Source organism: Arvicanthis niloticus, chromosome 13 (genome assembly GCF_011762505.2).
Source record: "Arvicanthis niloticus isolate mArvNil1 chromosome 13, mArvNil1.pat.X, whole genome shotgun sequence".
NCBI lineage: Eukaryota > Metazoa > Chordata > Mammalia > Rodentia > Muridae > Arvicanthis > Arvicanthis niloticus.
Genome location: NC_047670.1, coordinates 76819741 through 76843006, shown reverse-complemented (window position 1 = coordinate 76843006; position 23266 = coordinate 76819741). Strand labels below are relative to the sequence as shown.

General features: G+C 37.1%; 1 protein-coding gene across 5 annotated transcripts in view; it reads left to right on the top strand.

Annotated features, from left to right (window-relative positions):
* Atf7 (activating transcription factor 7) overlaps positions 1-23266 on the top strand; it is a 96567-nt gene that overhangs the window by 17118 nt on the left and 56183 nt on the right. For 4 of the 5 annotated variants that reach the window (XM_034516218.2, XM_034516219.2, XM_076912163.1 and 1 more), the window contains one exon: positions 9481-9549. In XM_034516218.2, the coding sequence (XP_034372109.1) occupies positions 9502-9549 (48 nt within the window). In that variant the 5' untranslated portion in view covers positions 9481-9501. Of the gene's footprint in view, positions 1-6885; positions 6916-9480; positions 9550-23266 lie in introns of those variants that run through there. The other variant, XM_076912162.1, reaches the window with a different exon arrangement.

The window sequence follows — 23266 nt, the reverse complement described above, 5'->3', positions numbered from 1 at the left end:
AGAATACATGGCAAATGTTTTTGCCCACAGAGCCCTCTCATCAACCCCAACGTCTCACTTTGTAACCCAGGCTGTCCTCACACTTGCAATTCTCTTGCCTCAGGTTTTCTCCTAAATGTTAGAAATATTATGTAAGTTCTTGGGCCTTAGTTCGAAGAACAATCCAGGAGGCCTAGGAATCTGTATCTTTTACAAGGTGCCCAAGTGATTATTCCATGCTTAAAAACTATTGTGCTACCTTACCTTATTTAGCTAGTTATTTTAGATTTATTTTATGTATTTGAATATTTTTCCCTGCATGTATATATGTGTATTATGTGCAGATCTAGTGCTCATGGAGTTTAGAAGATGGTGTCAGATCCTCTGGCTCTGGAGATACAGCTGGTTGTGAGCCACCATGTGGGTGTTAGGAACTGAACCTAGGACCTCTGCAAGAACAATAAATGCTCTTAACTGCTAACCCGTATTCCAGTCCCTTAACTTAAAAAAAAAAAAAGCCGCCTAATATATAAAATTTGTAAATTCAAACAAAAAATTAATATTTAGATATACTGTAAATGACTTAGTATTTATGTATTAATAATAAATAAATTCTGATATTCTCCCTTATTAGGATATATAATCATGTGTTTTGGAATTAGGGGACAAAAGCCAGACAGTAAATATGGTATACTTTGTAGCACGAAATCTGTGTTATACTTCCTCAGATCAGTCATCTAACACAAAAGTAGACATGGATGATATGTTAATGAACAAGCATGGATGTGTTCTAATATAATTTGTAGAGGGTGCTTTTGGGAATAAAATAAAAGCATTATGTAGGCTGGGCAATTTTCTACCACTAGATATGTCCCCAGCTCTATTACCCTTTTTTATAGGTACTAATATTGAATTTCATACAAATTTCATGTGTTATATTTTTTCTAATTGTCTAACCATTGAAAAATTATTTTTGATTTACAGGCCATACAAAGTTAGGTGGCAGACTAAGAGATTTGGCTCATGGCTGAAGTTTCCTGATATTTAATATATGCTATAGCCAAGTTATGAATTTAAAATATTATGCTTAATTTTAAAATGGAACAGTACAGTATCTGTTTCTTTATAGTTTTGATTTCTACTGTTTCAGTTACCTCTAGAAAATGACATTTGAAAATATTAAGAAAACTTCAGAAGTAAATGATTCACAAGCTTTAAATCACATGCTATTATCAATAGTGTGAGGAAGTCTATGCCTGTCCTATCCCATCATGCTTAGGACACTGGGATGTGAATTATTCCTTTGAGAACCCAGTCCTCAAACCCATATTGCATGCTACCTGTTAGTCAGTAGCCTTAAGTATTGTATTGTCTGCTATGCTATTACAGTATAAATGTAAATATAAATTAAGTAAGCCTTATTTTACTTAAAAGTCTTCTCAAAGTGCAAGAGGTTTGAAAAGATGCACAGGACATTATCTACTGAAGAATGGGCTGAAAATTTAGCTCAATTAGAATACTAGCCTAGCATGTCCTGGTTTCCATCCCTAACACCACATAAAAGTACTCAGGAGGAGAAGTTCAAGATTACCCTTGGCTACATAGCAAATTTGAGGCTAGCCTAGGATACTTGAGACCTTATTGCAAAACAAATACAAAGGCTGGCTGTGGTATGCACACATTTACCCTTTAATCCCCAGCACTTAGAAGGAGAGTCAAGAAGATATGAGTTGAAGAACAGCCTGATCTACATAGTGAGTTCCAGACTAGCTAAAACTGTAAAGGCTGTCTCGACCTCTGTGACCATGCTGCAGAACATATAGGAAGAGCAGTGTTTGTAGCAGTTGGTGCTGTTATAGTTAGGAGTCTTCTGCTGTGAGTCTTGGGATGTTTCCCTGTAAGGGAAAACTGTTGTATTTAATTTCCTTGATTCTTCAAGGCTTGTGGTAATAGGGTATGGTTGTCATCCTATCACTTCTTGGGGCTGAGGCAGAAGGAACAAGAATTTGAGCTGAGTGTGTGCTTCAGAGTAAGTCCATACCAGCTTGGCCTACACAGTGAAATCCTGAGAGAGAGAGAGAGAGAGAGAGAGAGAGAGAGAGAGAGAGAGAGAGAGAGAGAGAGAGAAAAGTCAAGAACTTGTCCTCAGATTCATGTTTCTGGAGACTTATTTTGTCTACTAAGCATATAAGAAACCCCTGTTGGGTGCTACATTGTTGAACTATGCACTGCAGCTATAAGAAGTTATACAACATGGCAAGTTTCACCAACTTTCAGAAGTTAAAAAACATTTTGTTGTTCATTTTGTTTGAAGTACCTGAGAAAAAAATGACTAGAATTCATATTAGCGTCAACATCTTTGTTCCTTATTTGCAAGTTTTTTATAACTGTTTTTTTTTTTTTTTCCCCAGAAGCCTCTTAGCAAAGAATTTTACAAAATCCTGGTCTAGGACGGATGTAGTGGTGCAAGCCTGTAATCCCAGGCAGAGGCAGGGCAGATTGCAAATTTGAGGCCAGTTGGGGCAAAATGGTGAGACCCTATCTCAAGCAAGCAAACAGGAAACTAATACAAAGCTTAGAAAGATGGCTCATTTAGTAACGTGCCTGCTGTGTAAGCATGAGGACCCAAGTGTGGATCCCCACATGAGGAAGCAAACATCTGTAACTTGGGTGGGGATGTGGGAGAAGACATGGATAGAAGGAACTGACAGATCCCTGGTACTCACTGGCACCGAAGTCTGGCTTCCACACACATGCACACACACCACATGAAGACATACATATACCACTTCCATACACATACATATATACAAATATAAAACCAATTTTGATATGAAACAATAAGGCTAATTTGTTTAAGATTATAGTCTGTGGTTTTACATCATCCTTTTGGATCAGTTGATTACCTACTAGTGAGATAATGTATGCTGAACTATGATAACACTAAGTAACACAATGAAAATTTAATGCAGAATTAATAAACTGAGTTTCCAATTCCTGAATAATCTACTGCCTAGTAAAACTTGATTCTACTTTGTTTCTGAGGTTCGTAGAACCTGCATTTTAATTTTCACAGTTTATATGTTTACAGGAATCTTTTTTCCTTAGGTGTTTTTCTAGATACCATGTAAACCAGAGCATCTATGAGTGTCCTTTTGGAGGATAAACTGTTGAGATTGGAGCTGGCCCCATGGGTAAAGACACTTGTTTATCTAGCAATCTGAGTTCTATCCTCAGGACCCAAATGTTAGAGAGAGAACTGACTCCCAAAACATGTCCTCTAACTACCACACATGCATTGTGGCATATGTGAATGTACGTACGTACATACATACATACATACATACATATATACATACATATATATACATACATACATACATACATACATGTGTGTATGTGTATATATATTTACATATGTATATAATATAATTTTTAAAAAGACTGTTGACTGGTCAAGAATATCAGTGTTTGGGCTGGAGAGATGGCTCAGCAGTTAAGAGCACTGACTGCTCTTCCAGAGGTCCTCAGTTCAATTCCCAGCAACCATGGTGGCTCACAGCCATCTGTAATGGGATCTGATGCCCTCTTCTGGTGTGTCTGAATACAGCTATAATTGTACTCATATACATAAAATAAATAAATAATTTTTTAAAAAAAGTTTCCCTGAAGAAGAATGTCAGTGTTTGTACACTTTGTTTACTAACAGCTAAATTCTCTAGAGTCTGAAAGTTAGTAACTATTATGTTTTTTCAGAGAACCTTTTACATATAGACTTTTTTGTATTGTCATAAAAGAGTGGAGGTGTAGAGTTGGAGCCTATCTTAAAATTTCCAGCTTGCTTAAAGCTAAACAAAATTGTACTCAGTACCTGCTGGGCTTAGTTTTAGCTCCTTTCATTTCCTTAGAGATGCATATTAGGAACAGTTTCTAATTATTTCTTTTTCCTTCTTTCCTTCTTTCCTTCTTTCCTTCTTTCCTTCTTTTCCTTCCTTCCTTCCTTCCTTCCTTCCTTCCTTCCTTCCTTCCTTCCTTCCTTCTTTTAATGATTTATTTATTTATTTTATATGAGTACACTGTAGCTGTCTTCAGACATGCCAGAAGATGGCATCAGATCGCATTATAGATGGTTGTGAGCCACCATGTGGTTGCTGAGAATTGAACTCAGGACCTCTGGAAGAGCAGTCAGTGCTCTTAACCGCTGAGCCATCTCTCCAGCCCTCTCCCTCCCTCCCTCCCTCCCTCCCTCCCTCCCTCCCTCCCTCCCTTCTTTCTTTCTTTCTTTCTTTTCAGACAGAATTTCTAAGTGTAGTCCTGGCTCTCCTGGAACTCACTCTGTAGACCAAGCTGGCCTCAAACTCAGAGAGCGAACTCAGAGAACCTACCTCTGCCTCCTAAGTGCTGAGATTAAAGGCGTGTGTCACCACCACCCTGCTTCAGTCTCTAATCATTTCTGATTCATTATTACTATAAATAATATTTCTTGCCAAGGATTCTGAAAATGAACTCTGGGCAGGAATAAAGGAAGAAGTGCTGGAACCGCTTGGCTATCCCACCAAACCTGTTTCTGTATGAAACTGCTAGTATATCATTTTAGATTGTTTTCATGGTCCTTGTTGAGTTTATTTTTTCAGTTGCTACTAATGCTTTATAGAACTTTATATGACTCTTTAATTTACTTTTCAGTGCTTAAGAATAGTTTAAAAAGTACAGGCTTTTTTGTTTTTAACTCAAACACATTTTCCCCCAGTCACACAGATCAGTACTCTTTTCTCAGGTTACATTATATGCATGTAAATTTATTTCACTTATCATTATTGTGTGTATATATGATATATGTTGAGGGGGTACATATGCCATGGTACACATGTAGAAGTCTGAGAACAATTTTATGAAGTTAATTTTCTCCTTCTACCTTTATGTGAGTTCAGGCTTCAAACTCAAAAAAAGTTATCAGGCTTGTATGGTAAGCACTTGTATGGCTAGCCCATACATTTTATTTTTGATTTAGTAAAAGAAATTTCTGATCATTATAGACTTGAGAATACTAAGGTACAAAGAAGAAAGTAAAGTAATCAGTCTCCAATACAGTTATCTTAGACATAATGATTATTCATTTTGTATTCATTTTGGTATTAATTTCTTCATCTTTTTAAGAATTTTTTATTTTATATGAATGAATGTTTTCACCGTGTGTATGTATGTGTACCATATGCACGTGTATGCATGTGTATGCATGCCTAGTGCCTGAGGAATTCTGAAGATGGTGTCAGACTCTTGGAACTAGGGTTATGGATGGTTGTGAGGTGTCATGTGGGTGCTGGGAACTGAACCCAGAACCTCTGCAAACAAGTGTGCTTATCAACTGAGCCATCTTTCCAGTTCCCATCATTTATCTTTTTAAAATCTTTTAAAATTGTGCTTGCTTCTTTTTATAGATTTGGAATTAGAGTGCATGTGAAATTTTATCTATCTAAATTTTTATTCATTTTGTGTATACATATATGAGTGCCAGCACTTGCATGCCATAGCATTCCTACCTGTGGGAAGTCAGAGTGTGTCCTTCCCAGAGTCAGGGTTTGCCTTCCACCTTGCTGAGGCTAAGTCTCTTTTGTTAAATCTGTGTCCTCCAGGCTAGCTGGCCTTTGAGCCAGTCTGGTAGGTTCTTCTGTTTTTGCCTTCCATCTTATAGTAAGATGGGATTATAGATGCATGCTGCCCTTCTTTTTATATGGATTCCAGGGACTGAACTCAAGTTGTCAGGCTTGTATGACAAACACTTTCCCTGCTGAGCCATCTCCCTGGCCCCATAATTATATATATATATATATATATATATATATATATATATATATATATATATAAATTTAATGAGTACTGTTTTCTTATGTCATTAAGTAGTTTTCAAAATGTTATTCTTAACACCTTAAATATAGTCCGTTGTAATGCAGCACCTTAACTTATATTTTTCTTTAACACTTAATTCCTATTCTTTTTTTAATCAAAAATATTAGTATGACAAACAGTTTACTATGTAAAGATCCCAGCACCCATGTTTTGTGGCTCACAACTGATTGTTCCTCCATCTACAGGGGAATCTTAATACCTCCGGTCTCTGAGGGCACCTGTACTAACATGCAAATAGACACACACACACACACACACGGACACACGGACACACAGACACACATGCAAATAAATAAAATATTATAAAAATGTAATTCTCTAAACCATGGCTTTTTAAAAATTATTTTTATTAGCATGTATGGATGTCCATGCTCTGCATACAGTGATCAGAAGACAGCTCTCAGAAGTTGTTTTTTTTTTCGTCTACCTTGGAATTTAGGGATTGAGTTCAGATCAAATGCTTCTATTTGCTGAAAAGTCTCACTGGCCCTAAACCCTGAGTTTTCTTGTCTCCCAGCATTCATATTCATATGAGTTTCACTTTCAGGCATATCCTAACTGTATCATTTATTCCTCCTGGATGCTCTGAATGCAGGAGCCTTTTCCCTGTAGACATGAATCTCTAAGGACAACCTTCTACTGCATCTTTGTTTTTTTGTCCTAAGATCCTTTCAAAACGCATCTCACTTAATCTTGGTAGTATCTTTTAATTTGTATTTTCCTCTCATTATTTATTGTTTAGTTCTATAAAGTTTTTACATTTTATCCTGGAAAATTGATCAGGAAAGGAGACAGCAAACTGTGTCATTCCTAGACACGTGGTCTGCTTGTCAAGCAGTTGAGTTACAGATGAGCAGTGAGTTAAATTCACATTGAGTGGCAGCAACATCATTCAAGATTTCATTTTTTGTCTCCCTCTGCTTATGTGATAGAAATGTGTTGTTTTTTTCTTTTTCACATAGAAATAACCAGAAGCATTCTTTGTGTGTCACAGATGTAGCAGATGGAGAATGAAGGAATAATTAAAAGGTGTGAGTGGAATTTTTTAAATGGGGAGAAAGATTGTTCTTATTGTTCAGTAATTAAATTTTCTTGAATGCAGAAATGATGGAAATGACAAGGGACACTAGAATAGTGGGATGATTTAAGTGTAACTAGGCATTTAAGAAAGAATTCTTCCTCCCATTGTGATCTCTGTTTGGTAAAAATGGTAAAAACAAAGGCTTACAAATTGGGACGGAAACAGGAAATCCTATTGGTGGCTGCCAGTTTAACATTCAAGACCAATGGAAAGCTTAGATTTCAATGCTTTTTCTCCCAAACTCTTCCTTTTCTTTTTTAATAAGGCACAATTTTGTTTTCATATCATATTCTTATTAGAGATTCCAAATTATAATTATCCTCATATTTTGAAAGTCTGAAATTTGTGGCTTGAGGAAAATTGTTCTCAAATTTATATAATCACTTTCTACTCCCCCATCTTACCATAAAGAACCCTTTCCTCTGATAATCACTAAAGGAGAAAATTTCATCCTAAGTGCTAGAATCAATTTAAAGAAAGGACTTCTCCCTTATTCTTGTGTCCACAGATAGAAGTGGACACAGAGGAAACCCTAAAAGCCAAGTTCTGGTCTTATGTTAGGAAAACAGGCTCTGGAGCTAGAAGTGAAATTGTCTGTGGCACAGCAGTTAAGGATTCCCATGGATTAATGATTTGCTTTTCAGAGATATCTGAGTTTTCAGCCATAATGACCATAGTTTTTATATTTATTTGCTTTTATTTACTTTTTTTTTGATACTGTGTTGTGGTTCTAGAAAGTACTAAAAAATAATTTATTTGTTTTTAAAAAATGTATTTAAAACAAACAATCCAGAAAACCTTGTTGTCCTGGGGCTATGTGAGGAAGAATGAAGCTCTCATTTCCCAGTACCCAATCAGCAGCTTGAGCTGGCCTCTCCTAGGAACAGAATTTATTGAAGCAATTTATCCTGGCTAACTGTGATATAAATCTGTGTATACATATGTACATACAGAGTCTATTCCATTACAACAGGACTGAAGCATCAGTTTTCTTCATAGTTAGACCATGTTCCTATCACATTGAAAGATGACCAAGCAGCCCCTTCTATTTTATGGGGCACCTCACACTTTTAAACACCGATTAGCTGTGGAATTACTGATTAGACAACCAGAAATACTGGTTTCTAACCTAAAAATAAATCCTAAGAGAATAGGAAGAATATTACCTCGTTGCCCTCTATTTTAAGCATGGTTTCCTGGTTACTAGATTCATTCTAGCATGTTAACATTTTATTTATGCAGGTCTGACTGAGATTGACCTGACATTTTGGTTTATCTCCAATATAAAATTTGAGATTTGGTTACAGTTCTGAGGCTGTTTGCAGACATATTCCAACAGTCATCCCTCACCTTCCCTCATTCACATCCTTTTATGAATCATTCTGTGTTGTGGATGGTTGTATGACAGTGTCCTTGGCACCTTGTTCGATAAGACTACTGTTATTTTTCCTCCCAGTTTTCTCTTTGACTTTTCCAAAATACTGTTTATGTTTTAGGGATATTTTTACTGTGATTTGCATTTCTAATCATTATTCATCTCTGCCTGTTTATATTTTTAGTTGAAATATGAGAAAATTTCTCAATACATTCAGTTGCATTTGTTGTTTTTGACAAAGAATTTTGGGAGAAATTTTAAGAGTCATTTTAAAAAGCAATATAAATTCTGTTAAATTCTTCAGAGAAAGAGGGGATGGATGGTGGTGCCTTTAAGTGCATTTCTTTATCCCCTGCAGCAGTACACATCTGTTGGCTGCAGCAGAACAACCCAAGAGCTCTGGCGGAGAGCAGCACAAACAGCCGGAACATATTCGCCCAGTAAACCCCCAAAGAGTCGACATTTGTTTTATTGCTGCCTTTAAAAACCTAGCCATAAATAGAATCAGAGGGGGAGGGGCACTGATATTTCTTCATTTGCAGCAGACAATTGCTGGGGGCGGGGGTGGGGGAAGAGAAGGAGGCTCTCAGTGGGGAGGGGAGTTTTTATTTTTATTTTTTTATTAATGAAAATCACTTCCCATGTAGTCCAATAGGATGGGATAAACGACCCTTGCCAACAGTCTCGTAGTTTATACACCAGGGAGCCAGATGATAGCCCTGTAAAATGGAGCACCCCTCCTATAATCCCTTAATTAATTAAATGACAAATTTTGGTCTTCTCTAGTTCAGAAATATGGCTTCCGCATTGAGCGTTCAGTGAATTTATGGACATAGAGAGCTGCACTGGTTGTAATTCAGAAGACTGGGGAAATATATACTGTAGCAGAAAGAGGGAAAACCCAGCAAAGGCTTAAAATTCCTTGACTATTTAAGTCTGAATTTTCCTAATTAAAAGTTTCAATAGAGGCATAGTAGATCATATGCCACCTGTCTAATGGGTCTCTCCAAAGTAGCCTGTGTTTACAGCTATGATAGATGGCATTCTTGGAACACCTGTTTCTAGGCTTGATATTTTTGAAGCACATTTTTTTTCTCCAGCGTATTTAACATAACTTTTCCCCTACTCCCCTCCCTAGCTCTGCTCTGCTTTATGAAATATGGGAGACGACAGACCGTTTGTGTGCAGTGCCCCGGGCTGTGGACAGGTACGTTTACAATATACTTTATTGTGAATGTCTTGTTGTGAATCAAAGTGGCTGTTTTATCACTAAGGCAAAGAGTTTAAAGCCGGTATTTTACGTGATCACTGGAGGTAATCAGATCACAGGATTTGCAGCGTGTAAATCCAAGTTATGAGGAAGTGTAGGCACTCCACTGTAATGAAATCTGCCTTGCTTTCTTCCATCTTGTATTCTACTGATGTTTGTTTTCCACCACACAGTCTTAAACAATACATGTTACTCTCTCTTCCTTTTTAAAGCTGTCCATCTAAATGCTAAGCACGTTTAGAAATACCTTCTTGCCCTTCATGTATATAAAAGTCTGCTTAACATATTTAGAGAGTCAGATAAGAATGTTCCCGTTCATTGTAAGCCTCCAATTTCAGTGTCTCTGTAGATTTCTCACATAGGAAAAAGAAATGTTTCTTTTGATTGTTGATCCAGAAAAATTGTGCTACCAGCTAAGTCAGGAACAGACAAACCCAGCATAGAGCTTGAGATCCAATAGTATTCTATAAACATTTCCCATGTCTGATACTGTAACATGGGTTGCTCTACATGTCAGCTCCTATGTAATTGTTTGCATGTCTGTGCATTATATGTCAGATGTTTCATATGCTTCTTTTTTATAAAATAATTCTGTTGAAATTGCCTTGTTTTTCATTTTATATTTAACTTTTTTCCCTAGATTTTTTTCTAATGCTTCTACAAATGATGAGGAAAAATGAATTAAAGTTTTTTTGTACTTTCATCTTATAGAACCTGAGCTATTATCAGTTAGGAATATGTCATGTAACTGTCCAGTGACACTTACTGGTGGTATGTGAGATTGCAGATTGGTTCTGTTATGTATTGTAAATACTTAAACAAGAAGAGCAAAGTCTAGACATGTCTAGGAATTAGAATTTGAGAGGTAGATGAGCTGGTGATGGTACAAGAAATAGGAAGATGATCCCATATTTCAATAAGTGCTGAAAATTTCTGGTAAGATACTTAAACAAAATCATTATTTCCTGCAGGATTCAGGATGCTAGGGTGTATTTTCTTCCCTGTTAAATTTTTTAAAAAAATATGTATAGGTATGTTTCTATTTTCAAAAGCATTATTAAAGTAGGCATGTAAAATGATCCCTTCAAATTTGTGTGTAAGAATTTTATAATGCTGTGTGTTGTGACTCTGCAGCTGATACATAGTAATACTGTTCCCATATTAATACTGTTTGAAAAATCTGAATTTTGGGTGAGTTTATTTTCCTCATATTTGACTTTTTTTTTTTTTTAAGACAAGATCTCACTGTGTAGTCCTGGCTATCCTGGAGCCCTCTATGTAGACCAGGCTGGCCTCAAATTCACAAAGATCCATGTTATAGGTGTGTGCCACCATTCCTGGCCAGCCCAGGCTACATGAGGCGTTGCCTCACAAACAAATAAACAAAAAATTTTACAAGCCAGACATGGGAGTGCACATTTAATAACAGCACCCAGAGGCAGAGGAAAAATGATCTTTGTGGGATGGGGCCAAAGCCTTGAAAGGGCAAAAACACTTGCTACACAAGCCTGACAATCTGAGTTTAGTATCGGATCCCATGGTGGGAAGTTGAAAAGAGAGAGTGGACTCTTAAAAATTATCCTCTGATCTCCATAGGCACACTCTAGCATGTGTATACTCACACTTACACACATGCCATAAACACAGACACAATAATAATAAATAAAAATTTTAAAAAATTAAAAGTTTTTAAAATACCCAGCAGTGATGATACATTCTTTTAGTCACAGTACTCAGGAGGCTGAAATAGATAGCTCTCTGTGAGTTTGAGGCCAGCCTGGTCTACAGAGCAAGTTCCAGGATAGCAAGAGCTACACAGAGAAACTCTGTCTCAAAAAAAAAAAAAAAAAAAAAAAGGAAAGATTTAAAATTCAAAATTCGTCGGGCGGTGGTGGCACACGCCTTTAATCCCAGCACTTGGTAGGCAGAGGCAGGCGGATTTCTGAGTTCGAGGCCAGCCTGGTCTACAGAGTGAGTTCCAGGACAGCCAGGACTACACAGAGAAACCCTGTCTCGAAAAACCAAATAAATAAATAAAATTCAAAATTCATTTTGTACTAGAAAAGGAAAGTAGTAAGGATTTTTTACTTTGACTTCTCTCTGTTTGTGAGCCTTTCCTCATATTTCTGAATTGCAACTGTAATGTCTGACTCAGATTTGGAAAGCTTTTCCTCCACTAGTAGGAAGTTGAATATGGAACTTGGAACCTGAGGACACCATTACTCCGTAACAGGATAGAAAGCTCCAGTTTAAAGATTTGGTAGCAATGTGACTTTACCTTTTTTGCATATCAGAAATTGTTCTTTAAGGTAAGATTGTAGTTCTCCAGTTATATTTAGTTCTTATTTTAGATTTCTTCTGAGATCTGGTAACAAATAGCTCCGGAGTAGAATTTCAACAGATACATGTGATCACCTCATGCTATGTGAAGTAGAGAAAATGTGGCAGAAGGCACACGTGGTAAAGACAACCACCATTCTACTTCCTTAAATCTTGGGAGTCTTCATTTTAGAACCACCCAGAGGTCTTTGAGTTACTTGTAATCTGCTTGTTATTGACTCAAATTATTTATTCAAAAGTGGTAGAAACAAAAAAGTAAGTCCCAGGAAGGAACCATGTTAGTCTAACCTCTGGAAGGCATGATTTAGGACCTATTATTAGAGAAGACTTAAACATCAGTGGTAAGAAGCAGTTGACTCAGAGGTTAAGAGCACTGTTGATCTTGCAGACGACCAAGGTTTGATTCTGAGTGCCCATATATGGCAGCTCACAAAAGTCTATAACTCAATTCCAGGGGATCCAACACACTCTGCTGACCTCACAGGAACTGCATTTATATAGAGCACAGACAGATGTGTAGACAAAACATTCATACATGTTCTTTTTTAAACCGTTTTTTTTTTTTTTAATTGGTTGGAGATTTACCTCAATAAATGTGCAAGCATTTATGCTAGGCTCTTGGGGTTCAAGCTTCAGCTCTGGAAAAAAAAAAAAAAAAAAAGACAATCAAAGAGAACTATGGGAATTTGGCTTTGTTTCTGTATCTAGACCTGTGTAGACTCTACCATATGCATCTTTAAACTCAGAAATCTTCTGTAGTTTTAATATTAAGGGACTGTAAAAGGAAAATTTACTTAAAATAGACTAGTAGATTATATGCTCTACTATATAATCAAAACCACCAGGCTTTCAATGGATACATAAACATGTTTTGGTTGCTAGGTTTTTAATGGCTGTTATTTTTGGACTGTGTTCATGATCTACTTCCCAACAGTCTGATGTGACACAGCTGAGTTCTAAATACACTACATGTACTTAAAAAAATGGCTACCAAAGGTGGTGCTGTCTGCATTCTTGTGTTAAAACACAGATGATAAGCTTTTTAGCCCTTTTATTGCTATTGTTCTATTGAGACTGTTTCTCTTGAAGCCTCATCACCTTCATGAAGAAGAATTTGGGAAAAACAATATTCTTGCTAAACCTCTCTATGGAATGTGGTATGCGCACTCACTAATAGAGCTGAGCTGCCTCCTGAGAGTGGTTTGGTTTTGGTAAGGCAACAGTCTCCCAGATACCTTTTTGACTGAGGCCTAGGTAAATCTAGTTGTGTGGACTTTTGAAGCAATTTTGAAGTAGCATCTATTTAAAGAGCCCAATGCACTTAAACACACCTGTAGTCCCAGCCATCTGGTATACTAAAAAAAGAGGATCACAAGTTCAAGAACATCCTAAGCAACTTTCTGAGACTCTGTCTCAAAACATAAAAGGCCTGAGCTGTGGCTGTGTCAGAGGGTTTGCCTAGCATTCTTGAGACCCTGGTTTAGGGGTAGGAAAGATGGTTCAGCAGTTAAGAGGATGTTAAGAGGATTGTTCTTGCAGAAGACCTGAGTTTGATTCCCAGCATCCAAATGGTGACTCACAAGTACCTGTCACTCCAGCTCTAGAGAATCTGACACATTCATATGCATATATACATGCAAATTAAAACTAAGTCTTAAAAGGGTTGAGAAAAAAATGAGACCCCCCCCCATGCAGTCCCCAACACTGAAAAGGAAAATAAAATACAAAAATAAAAAAAAGAACCCTTCTGTTAAAAACATTGGTGCTGGGGCACCCTTTAATCCCAGCACTCAATAGGCAGAGGTAGGTGAATCTTTGAGTTCAAGGGCAGCCTTGTCTACAGAGGGAGTTTCAGGGCAGCCAGTGCTACACTAAGAAACCCTATCTCAAAAAAAAAAAAAAAAAAAAGTAATTATAAAATGGCTTTGCCTTTGTGTTTTTGTTAAAAATAGTAGAGACAAAGTTGCTGAATCTAGAAAGTCTTGTAGGAAAAAAAGACTTTTTTAAGATGGGTCTTCATTGTATTGTTAATCTAAAACTCTTGGGCTCAAGTGATCCTCTTGCCTCAGCCTCCCAAGTAGCTGGGAGTACATTTATATATCATCATATTATATATCATCATACCCTACTCAGTCCTGTAAGTTTTGACTCTTGTGGGGTTTCATTTTTACTTCAGGTCTGTTACAAGGCCAATTGAATGGAAGCAAGTATATATACTTGCTATTATCAGAATTTAAGATGTTATTTCATGTGCAGTTAGATAACTACCTTTTGGTTGCTTCTGCCCATTTTGTGAGAGAGAGTTGCTTCTGCCCATTTTGTGTGTGTGTGTGTGTGTGTGTGTGTGAGAGAGAGAGAGAGAGAGAGAGAGAGAGAGAGAGAGAGAGAGAGAGAGAGAGAGAGAGAGACTATACCTGTGTGTGGGCATGCATGCATATATGTGTGTGTGTGTGTGTGTGAGAGAGAGAGAGAGAGAGAGAGAGAGAATATACCTCTGTGTGGGCATGCATGCATATATGTGTGTGTGTGTGTGTGTGTGTGTGTGTGTGTGTGTATATGCATGTGTTTATATGTACAAATGGAGGCAGGAGATCAACCTTAGGTTTCAGTACCCAAGATCCATCATCCATTTTTGTATTTTTTAATTGATAATTGCATGTAATGTATTTTGATCAGCTCTATCCTTTCATTTCTCTTCTCTCTATTTCATACCCTATGCCCTTCCCTCCTAACTTCAAATCCTTTTTCCCCCTTTGAATGCACTGAGTCTGCTTACTGTTCTCTAGATTCATGGTTGTGGGCCCGTCTACTAAAGCATGGGTAGCCTTTGGGGGCCACATCTCTAAAACCAGATTCTCCCAAGCCTGGCAGCCATCAGTTGCCTGTTGTTCCTCAGCTAGGAGTGGAACTTCATGAGCCACCTCTCCCATCCATTCTGGAAATTTCGGTGGCTTAATCTTTTGCAGATCTTGAACATGCAGTTGCAGCCACTTTGAATTTGTATGTTCAACAACTTGATATAGGATTTCTCACTGGGACCTGGAGCTGGCTGATTAAGCTAGACTGGCTAGCTAGCCAGAAAACCGTAGTAATCTACATTTCTCTGACTCCTCAGCTTTGGAATTAGAAGTGAAAGCCACCACACTTAGATTTTCATGTGGGTGCTGGAGATCAAACTCAGATCCTCATTCTTGCATGGCAAGCACTTTACTAATAGACCTATCTCCTCAGCTTTTATTACCAAGCAATCAACAGACTCCATACTGCTGTGTTATCCTATTAGGAACATATGCTGGCTTGCAGAACAAATCATGCAGATTTAAATAGAATTATGGATATCATCATCAAGTCTTCAAGCAGAGGCTGGTTATATCTGTTTATTATGTAGGTTGTTTCTGAAGAACAGGACATTTTCCCTGAAGATAGTATTTCAGTGTTAAACACTGAGAAGTTTCTGTTGTAACTGTGCTCAACAGTCCTCTCACTTAGGGAAACGACTATTTCCCTGTCCAGTGTGACCCCAGGTATTTACTCTCAAGATCTTTTCTCCTAGAGTACACAGACCTCCAGAGCCTTCAGTTGTACAGAAAGTTTGAGGTCAGCCTGGGTTAAATGAGGCCTCATCTTTAAAAAAAAAAAAAAAAAAGCAGCAGCCTCCTAGTTGCAGTGGGATTGAGAGCAGCTTCTCGTACCTCCATATCTTGTCATAGTAGGAATAATGTTTATGGTGTTGCAGTCCTGGCTTCACTTGGCGTCTAACCAGCCTCCAAAGCTGTTTATTGCTTTGTATCCTTTGCCTCCATGAACATTAGCCCTTAAATCTCTATTGCTCTGTAATATATGAGGCAACAAATAACTCCTATGATTGGTTAAATGCTGCCATGCTACAAAGGTATGTTTTATTGTCTATATAACACAAATCTATAGATTATTTCTGTTATACCAGCTTTCCCATTAAAAGGGCTATACTGGTTCTATGGGACTTTGGATCTTTCATTCTTCCCCTTTGGCAAGTTTCCCTATTATCTGTCATGAGCACAAAAGAAAAGCAAAGAAGAATGACTTGATGTTGATTACTCGTTCTTTATGTTAGGAGAGCATCATGAATTGAAAAATGACCAGGAAAGAAATGGGTTAGGTAAGCAAATGCTCTTGTGGTGGTGCATGCATGCTATATTTACATGCTGTGACAGGTGAAGGCAATTTTAGGCAACCAAATAAGCTTTTCAGTCTTACCCCCTGCTAAGATTTTTTGAACTCAAAATTTCATTTAATAATTCATATTTTATTCAATAATTCATTTGGTTTCCATCTGGTAAGAGTGACTGCATGCTGACAAACATCTGAAAATATACTACATTATACACAATTAGGCTGAATGTTAACCTTAAGTTTTGTATTGATTTTGCAATAATTTCCAGTCCACTTTTTAGAATTCTGTGGTTTTATGTAACTTGTGTTGGAACTGGGCCACAAGTATGTATTATACATAGAATTGGGACTAGGCTTAAAAATGCCCAGAGAGTTAAGGACTAGGAATTAAACTCTTGTTTCTTAAAGTCAAATCTGATCTCTTGATGCTCTCCCTAAATATATGTGACTAGGTTATTTTAGCTGTTTGTGTTATTATATATTATGCAGTTATTAAAAGCATATACTACATTAAAGCATCCTTGCTTTAGCCTTTCCCCCATCCCTGCCAAACAAACAAAAATTAAACGATGCTATGGTGAATATAATTGGAGCTCTAATTAGGAAATTAAACTGAAATCTTTCATTCATTAACTTTTGTTTTTCCTGAATATAACTGAATATTTAAAAAAAAATGGGAGTGTTGGAATTTTTGTCAGAGCGTTCCTGATAAAATAAAATCCTCTATTTTCATACTTCAGTAGTTCTTCCTAAATCTAAACTCCCCACACCCATTTATCTTACTATTTACTTATTTCTTTAATACTTTTTAAACAAACTGGTGAACTTATAAAGTACCTGGAACTCATAGTCTCTTCTTTCATTTGTCTTGCTTTGCCACCATTGCTAAACCACATATTGCTAGATTTTTAACTGGTTGGATGATGTCACTGTATAGAACTCATCATTCTTTAATCAAATAATCTTTCAGCCAATTCAGCATATTAAAAGAGAAAAACCTGGTGTTCTCTCTCTTTCTAGTTAATGCATTTCTTTACTGTATATTGACTTGCTCAGCAGTTACATTCTATCTGAAGTCGTTGTTAAGGCCTCTCTGTATGTGGATTCATAACACATCTGTGTGTACATCAATAGTGCTGTATAAATAATAATAAGTAATCACCAGATGGCCTATAACTGCTCCTCTGGACCCTCTGGGTCTCTTGAAGCTGTTAGTAAAGTCTTCTGGCATTTTGCTGGCTAAAATTTGTCATAGATTTATTTCTAAAAAAATTCAAATTCACAACTGGGTGTTTAGGACTAGATGTTGCTGTCTGTGTTGTAAATATTTAACAGGCTGTGCACAATGGCCAAGTAAAAGCCATTACATACAGTGTACACACCACACACAGTGACTGTGGAGCTTCTCTTCCCTCCTAGCCATTTAAAGAGGAAAAGAAATGTCAATAAACTACGTTATGAACAAATGTGAGGTGCTTTCTGGGAGATTTTTTTCTTAAGAAAATGTCAAGATTTCACTCACAGGATTTTAATCAAGCTGAATTAAGCTTTTTAGCTGGTAACGTCAATAGCACACTATGTATTTTTAAATTGAACTTTATAATACTTTGAGAAAAGCTCCTTCAGAAGGAATTTGGTCAAATCCTGGGTTTGAGCTTAATTGAGATTTTATTAGCAAATAACAAGGCTTTTTTATTGAGTTTCAATGGCCAATATTAGAAATGTAGCTCAGTTTCTGGCCTTAAACTTAAGATGTGAATTGTTTTCCTAATATTATTTATAAAACAAACATCTTTATTTTTGTTCTTGTTCCATTAATTTTTATGAGAAGGTTTTGTATTTTGCTGGGGGAAATTTTGTCCTGCTTTTTTTACAGCCTTTCACTCCTCCTGTCCCTTTGCTTCTGTACCTGTTACAGCACAGTTGCTCAGCACAGTCACACATTTACAAAGTTAAAACAGGCTTCACTACTACTACATTTATGGTTCCCTTTTTCTTTGTTTGCTATAGATAATCAAAATATTTTTCATCAAAAATTGAGTATCTTCTCTTTTAAGCCTCCTTCACTTTCCTCTTTTGATAGTTGTCCTTTAAAGTGTAGTGTGTTATTTTTTTAGTCAGGATGTTTGAAGGAAAGCTTTTCTCTTGAATTTTCATCCTGAAGAGATGATACAAACTGTGAGGGAAATGTTGTTAATACCTTATTTTAGTGAGATTTTGCCTTTTAATTTTCTCAAAATTACCATGTTTATAGATAGGATTTTAAGAAGGGAAATATGAAGGAAAAGATTTGAGATAATATCTTTGTGTTTTGACTTTGAAATTTATTTGTGCAACAAAATTTGCTCTCTAAGATAGCATCTAAGGTGCATGGGTAAGAATCTGGATTTCTAGTGGCTGTATGAAGTGCAGACAGAATGAGAATGAGTTTTGTGAAATTAGCTCATTTTCAGTCTGGCATCTCCATGTGCTTTGTGTGGCTGCTGATTTTGCCGGCAGATTGAAGTACTGAACCAACTTCTGTTCTAAATGCTCAAATTGCCAGCCACCATTCTGGCTTTTAAATCTTGTTCACATCCATGATGCCAGATTTTCAGTAAGCATAGCTATCTTGTAGATCCCAGACAAAATTTGTAATTCCCTGTAATTTAAGGAAAGAGTTTTTCTTTTTTGCCTTTGAAAATCTCAGAGTGGCACTACAGAATCAATCTAGCCTTGCTTTGTCCTTTGCATCATTGTAGAAAGCTAAGCACTCCATTCGGTATTCAGCAGGTTAGCAGTCAGAGTTGCAGCTCTGCTTATAAAAGAGGCAGTGTCTTGAAGAGTCATGAATACGGTTCTAGGGAAAAAAAATCATCCTGGGGCAAAAGGAATAGCTCCTTATCCTCCCAAGGATAATTGATTCTAAGCAATTATCCCTTGATTTTCCTGAAAAAAAAAAAAAAATAGCTCAGGCTACCATAGAGATTGGCACCAGCACAAGTTACAGTGCCAAGCTGATTCCTTTTGGCTTTTTTTCTTCTGAGGGAGATAACTTTTGATGTTTACCCATCAGTCTCCATAAGATGCCATTGAGATGGCTGCTATCACATCCTCCTTTCCTCAGGCTTCACTCCTTGTCTCTGGTTCCTGTCCTTCTCTGTGGGTTGAGAACAAGCTATAGTTGTTTGTTTGTTTGTTGTTTTTTGCATTCTTATCATGGTTCTTATTAGCCCCTGTACTAGGTGTGGACATTATTAAACAGTGTTTCCTTTTTTAAATTAATAAATAGACTCAACTTTTTAGAGTGTTTTGTATGTGTGCTCTTTGACTGTGTGCACAGTTCCCATGTCTTTTTTCCTCTACCCCACAGTTTCTCTTGTTAACATATCAAGTTAATATGTCATGTATGTGATAACTGATTAGAAAATATATTATTACTGACCAAAGTCCATGGTTTTCATTAGGGTTCACTCTTTGTGTGTACTGTCTGTGAATTTTGACAAATGAATAAGTGTATGTATATTCCATTAGAAAATCATACTGAATAGTTTCATTGTCCTAAAAAAAATCTTTTGTGTTCTAGCTGTTCATACCCTGGTAACCAGTCATTTTCTATTTCTTTTTGTGCATGAGTGTATATGTGTTTGTATACATGCTTAAGGATGTGTGTGTGTGTGTGTGTGTGTGTATATGGACATGCTTAAAGAACAGAGTTAGATCTCCAGAATCCATGTAAAATGATGCCTGGTGTGATAGTATTCACTTATAATCCAATCCCAGTGTTAGGAAGTAGAGACAGGCAGATTTCTGGTCTTCCTAGTCAGACAGTATATCCTGCTTGGTGAATTCTAGGCCAGTGGAAGATTGTTACAAGAGGGAATAGCATCTGAGAAGTGATATCCAAGATTGTCCATTGGCCTCCACACATGCACACACATGTATACATACACACAAAGTAGGAGGAGGTGGTGGCTTACAGTGTGAAACCAGCCTTGCTTATAAATGCCGAGTTTCAAGACATCCAAGACTATGTACTGGGACCCGATCCAAAAAAAAAAAAAAAAAAAAAAAAAAGGGCAGGGGAGATTAATTTTTAACTACCAAACTAGAAAACTAAAATCTAAAATGCATGACTTCACTATTCTTTGTTAACAAAACCAAAGAAGGAGTGTAGTGTCACTTTTGTGAACTCTAGGTCTGGTTACTTTCTTATTTGTATTCTCTTCTCTCTTAACTTGTTTTCTAAGCCTGTAAACTCCCAAAAGGCAAACGATGGTTATCTGGCTACTTGCCTTTGTGAAGTACTAGGTAACTAGAGACTGCCAAACGGATGATGATTAGAAGTATTTAACAATGTACTGAGATGTATTTTCTCTCCACCAATCAGTTCATTGGGCATGTGATTGTGTGGAGGATCTTACCTATTGAATAACAAATTTTTTCTCTGCCCACATATCGCATCTTCCTCCTCTTTGACATTACAGCATGTCTATAGATCTCTTGCATTACACACTGTGGCACATAAATACGCTGGATATTCTACTTGTTGTTATTATTGAAAATAAATGACTAGTTAGATACATGAAAATACTTATCTGAAATAATTTGTGACAAAAATGTATAGAAGTTGCTGGGCTTGGTGGTACACTCCTTTAGTCCCAGCACTCAGGAGGCAGAGACAGATAGATCTCTGTGAGTTCAAGGCCAGCCTGGTTTACAGAGCAAACTCCAGAACAGCCAGGGTTACACAGAGAAACCCTGTCTGGAAAAAACAAAAACCACCAAACAAACAAACAAAAAGTATAGAAGCAGAGATAAGGGGAATCTCATAGTTAATTGTTATCATGAGGGTTGGAGAAATGGCTCAGTGGTTAAGAGCACTGTCTGCTCTTCCAAAGGTCCTGAGTTCAATTCCCAGCAACCACATGGTAGCTCATAACCATCTATAATAGGATCTGACACCCTCTTCTGGTGTGTCTGAAGACAGTTACAGTGTACTCATATAAATTAAATAAATCTTAAATAATTATCATGAAGGTTTTCAATATTTTTTATCTGAATGTCCTTAGCATCCCCTGGAAATTCTCTTAATATGCATTTATCTTATTTCTGATAGTTACTCAGTTTATAAATGTGGATCATGTTAAATTAACTCTATATGAAAGCTGGACATGGTAGCTCACACCTTTGATCCCAGCACTCAGAGAGTGAAGAAGCAGGCAGATCTCAGAGTTTGATGCCAGCCTAATCTACAGAACAAGTTCCAAGATAGCCAAGACTACTCAGAGAAACCCTGTCTAGGGGGTGGAAAAGCTCTATATGTAGTAGTAGGAAATACCTCACTAGAGCCTTCAACACTGTGAATGCATCATTTGACAAGGTCACAACCTATCAAAATAATCACTCTGGGTTACCCAAAATGCCATTTTGTTTATTTTATGTAGTGCTTTGATAGATTGGTTAGTTGTATGAGAGTGCATCTGTCTTTTGAGGGTGGGGGACATGTTGCTAGGAATATACTGGTGATATATACCTGTAATCCTTATATTGGAGGCTGAGGCAGGAGGATTATGAGTTCAAGACCAGCCTGGACTACATAGAGTATTTTGTCTCAAAAACAAGAGAGGAGCTAAGAAGGTTGTAGCTGAGTTAGTAGAGTGTTTGTCTAGCATTCGTGAAGCCCTGGGTGTGATCCCCAGCACTGCAGTATGACTACATAAGTAAGCATGGTGACACACTCTTATGATCTCAGCACTCAGGAGGTAAAGGCAGGACAAAAGTTTGCAGTCATCCTTGGAAGTTCAAGGCCAGCCTCAGCTTCATGATACTCATCTTTGTTTGTTTGTTTTGATTTGATTTTTAAAGCTAAATACAAAACAAAGAAATTCAGAGAAACAATTTAAAAGCAAACCTAGTCTCCCAAGAGATTACCAGGTAGACAGTGGCCAGATAGTGGAAAGCTATTTAGAAAGATTATTTATGTATTTACTGGTGTGTGTGTGTGTGTGTGTGTGTGTGTGTGTGTGTGTGTGTGTGTGATGTATATGTAGGTACAGATGAATTTTATGGAACCAGTTCTCTTCTTCCAACTGTTGAGTTCTAGGGACTTACTTAGGCTTATTTACCTGATGAGCCATCTAACTGGCTTGAAAACTATAATTTACTTTTTTGATTATTTGTTTGTTTAAATTTTTAACATTTTTATTTACTCTGTGTGTTTGTGTGTGTGTGTGTGTGTGTAAACCACAGTGCACATGAAAGTCAGAAATTCCTAGGAGTTGGTTCTCTCCTTCCACCCTGTGGGTGGGACCTGGGGATTGATCTCATTGTAGAGCTTGGCAACAAGTATTCTTACCCAGTGAGCCATCTTATTTGCTCCTGAAGGCTGTATTTTTAAGATTTGTGTATTTTATTTTCGTGTTTATGGGTGTTTGGCCTGCATGTAGGTTTGTGAACCACATGTTCTAAGTGGCAGAAGAAAGTTGTGTATCCCCTGGAGGAACTACAGAAAGCTGTGAGCTGAGCATCTCTGCAGCCCTCAAAGGCTCCATTTTAATTATAAACTACATTTACCTTTCTATGTCTCTGCTTCCAAACTTACCTACCCTGTGAAAAAGTCTTTCATTAATAGTTAGTGGAACCCAGTGAAAACAACTGATAGTTTTAAAGGTCTTGGTTGTGGTATATACTCATATTTGACAATCTAATACCAAATGGGCAAATTGTGTTATAGACATCTGTCTCTCCAGTGAGCATCATTTTATTTTAACACACTGGCAATCTATACATATTAGGGTTTTTCACTGTATATGTTCATAACTTCAGACATTTGCCATTTTAGTTTCCTGTGTGTTTCTTACAGTTAAGGGAGAGACTGTAGTTTGCTTAAGCTGTTTTGGAAGAGGAAGATGAAAGTAGTTACTTAGCATTTTTCTAGGAGCTAGATGATTAATATGTTTTATAAAAGACCACATTAAATTGAACAATTCAGAGCTTACTATTTCAGTCTTTCCTTTGAATCTTACTGAGGTAGTTGCCTAGGTAGTAGAAGAGGAGGCTATATCTCAGCATTTTTTCCCCTTCATATGAATTTGAAACTACAGCTAGAGAGGGCCTTACAGAGGCTGTGCCTTCTGTTAAACACATGACTGCCCTGAAGAAAGGACTGTGGACACATATA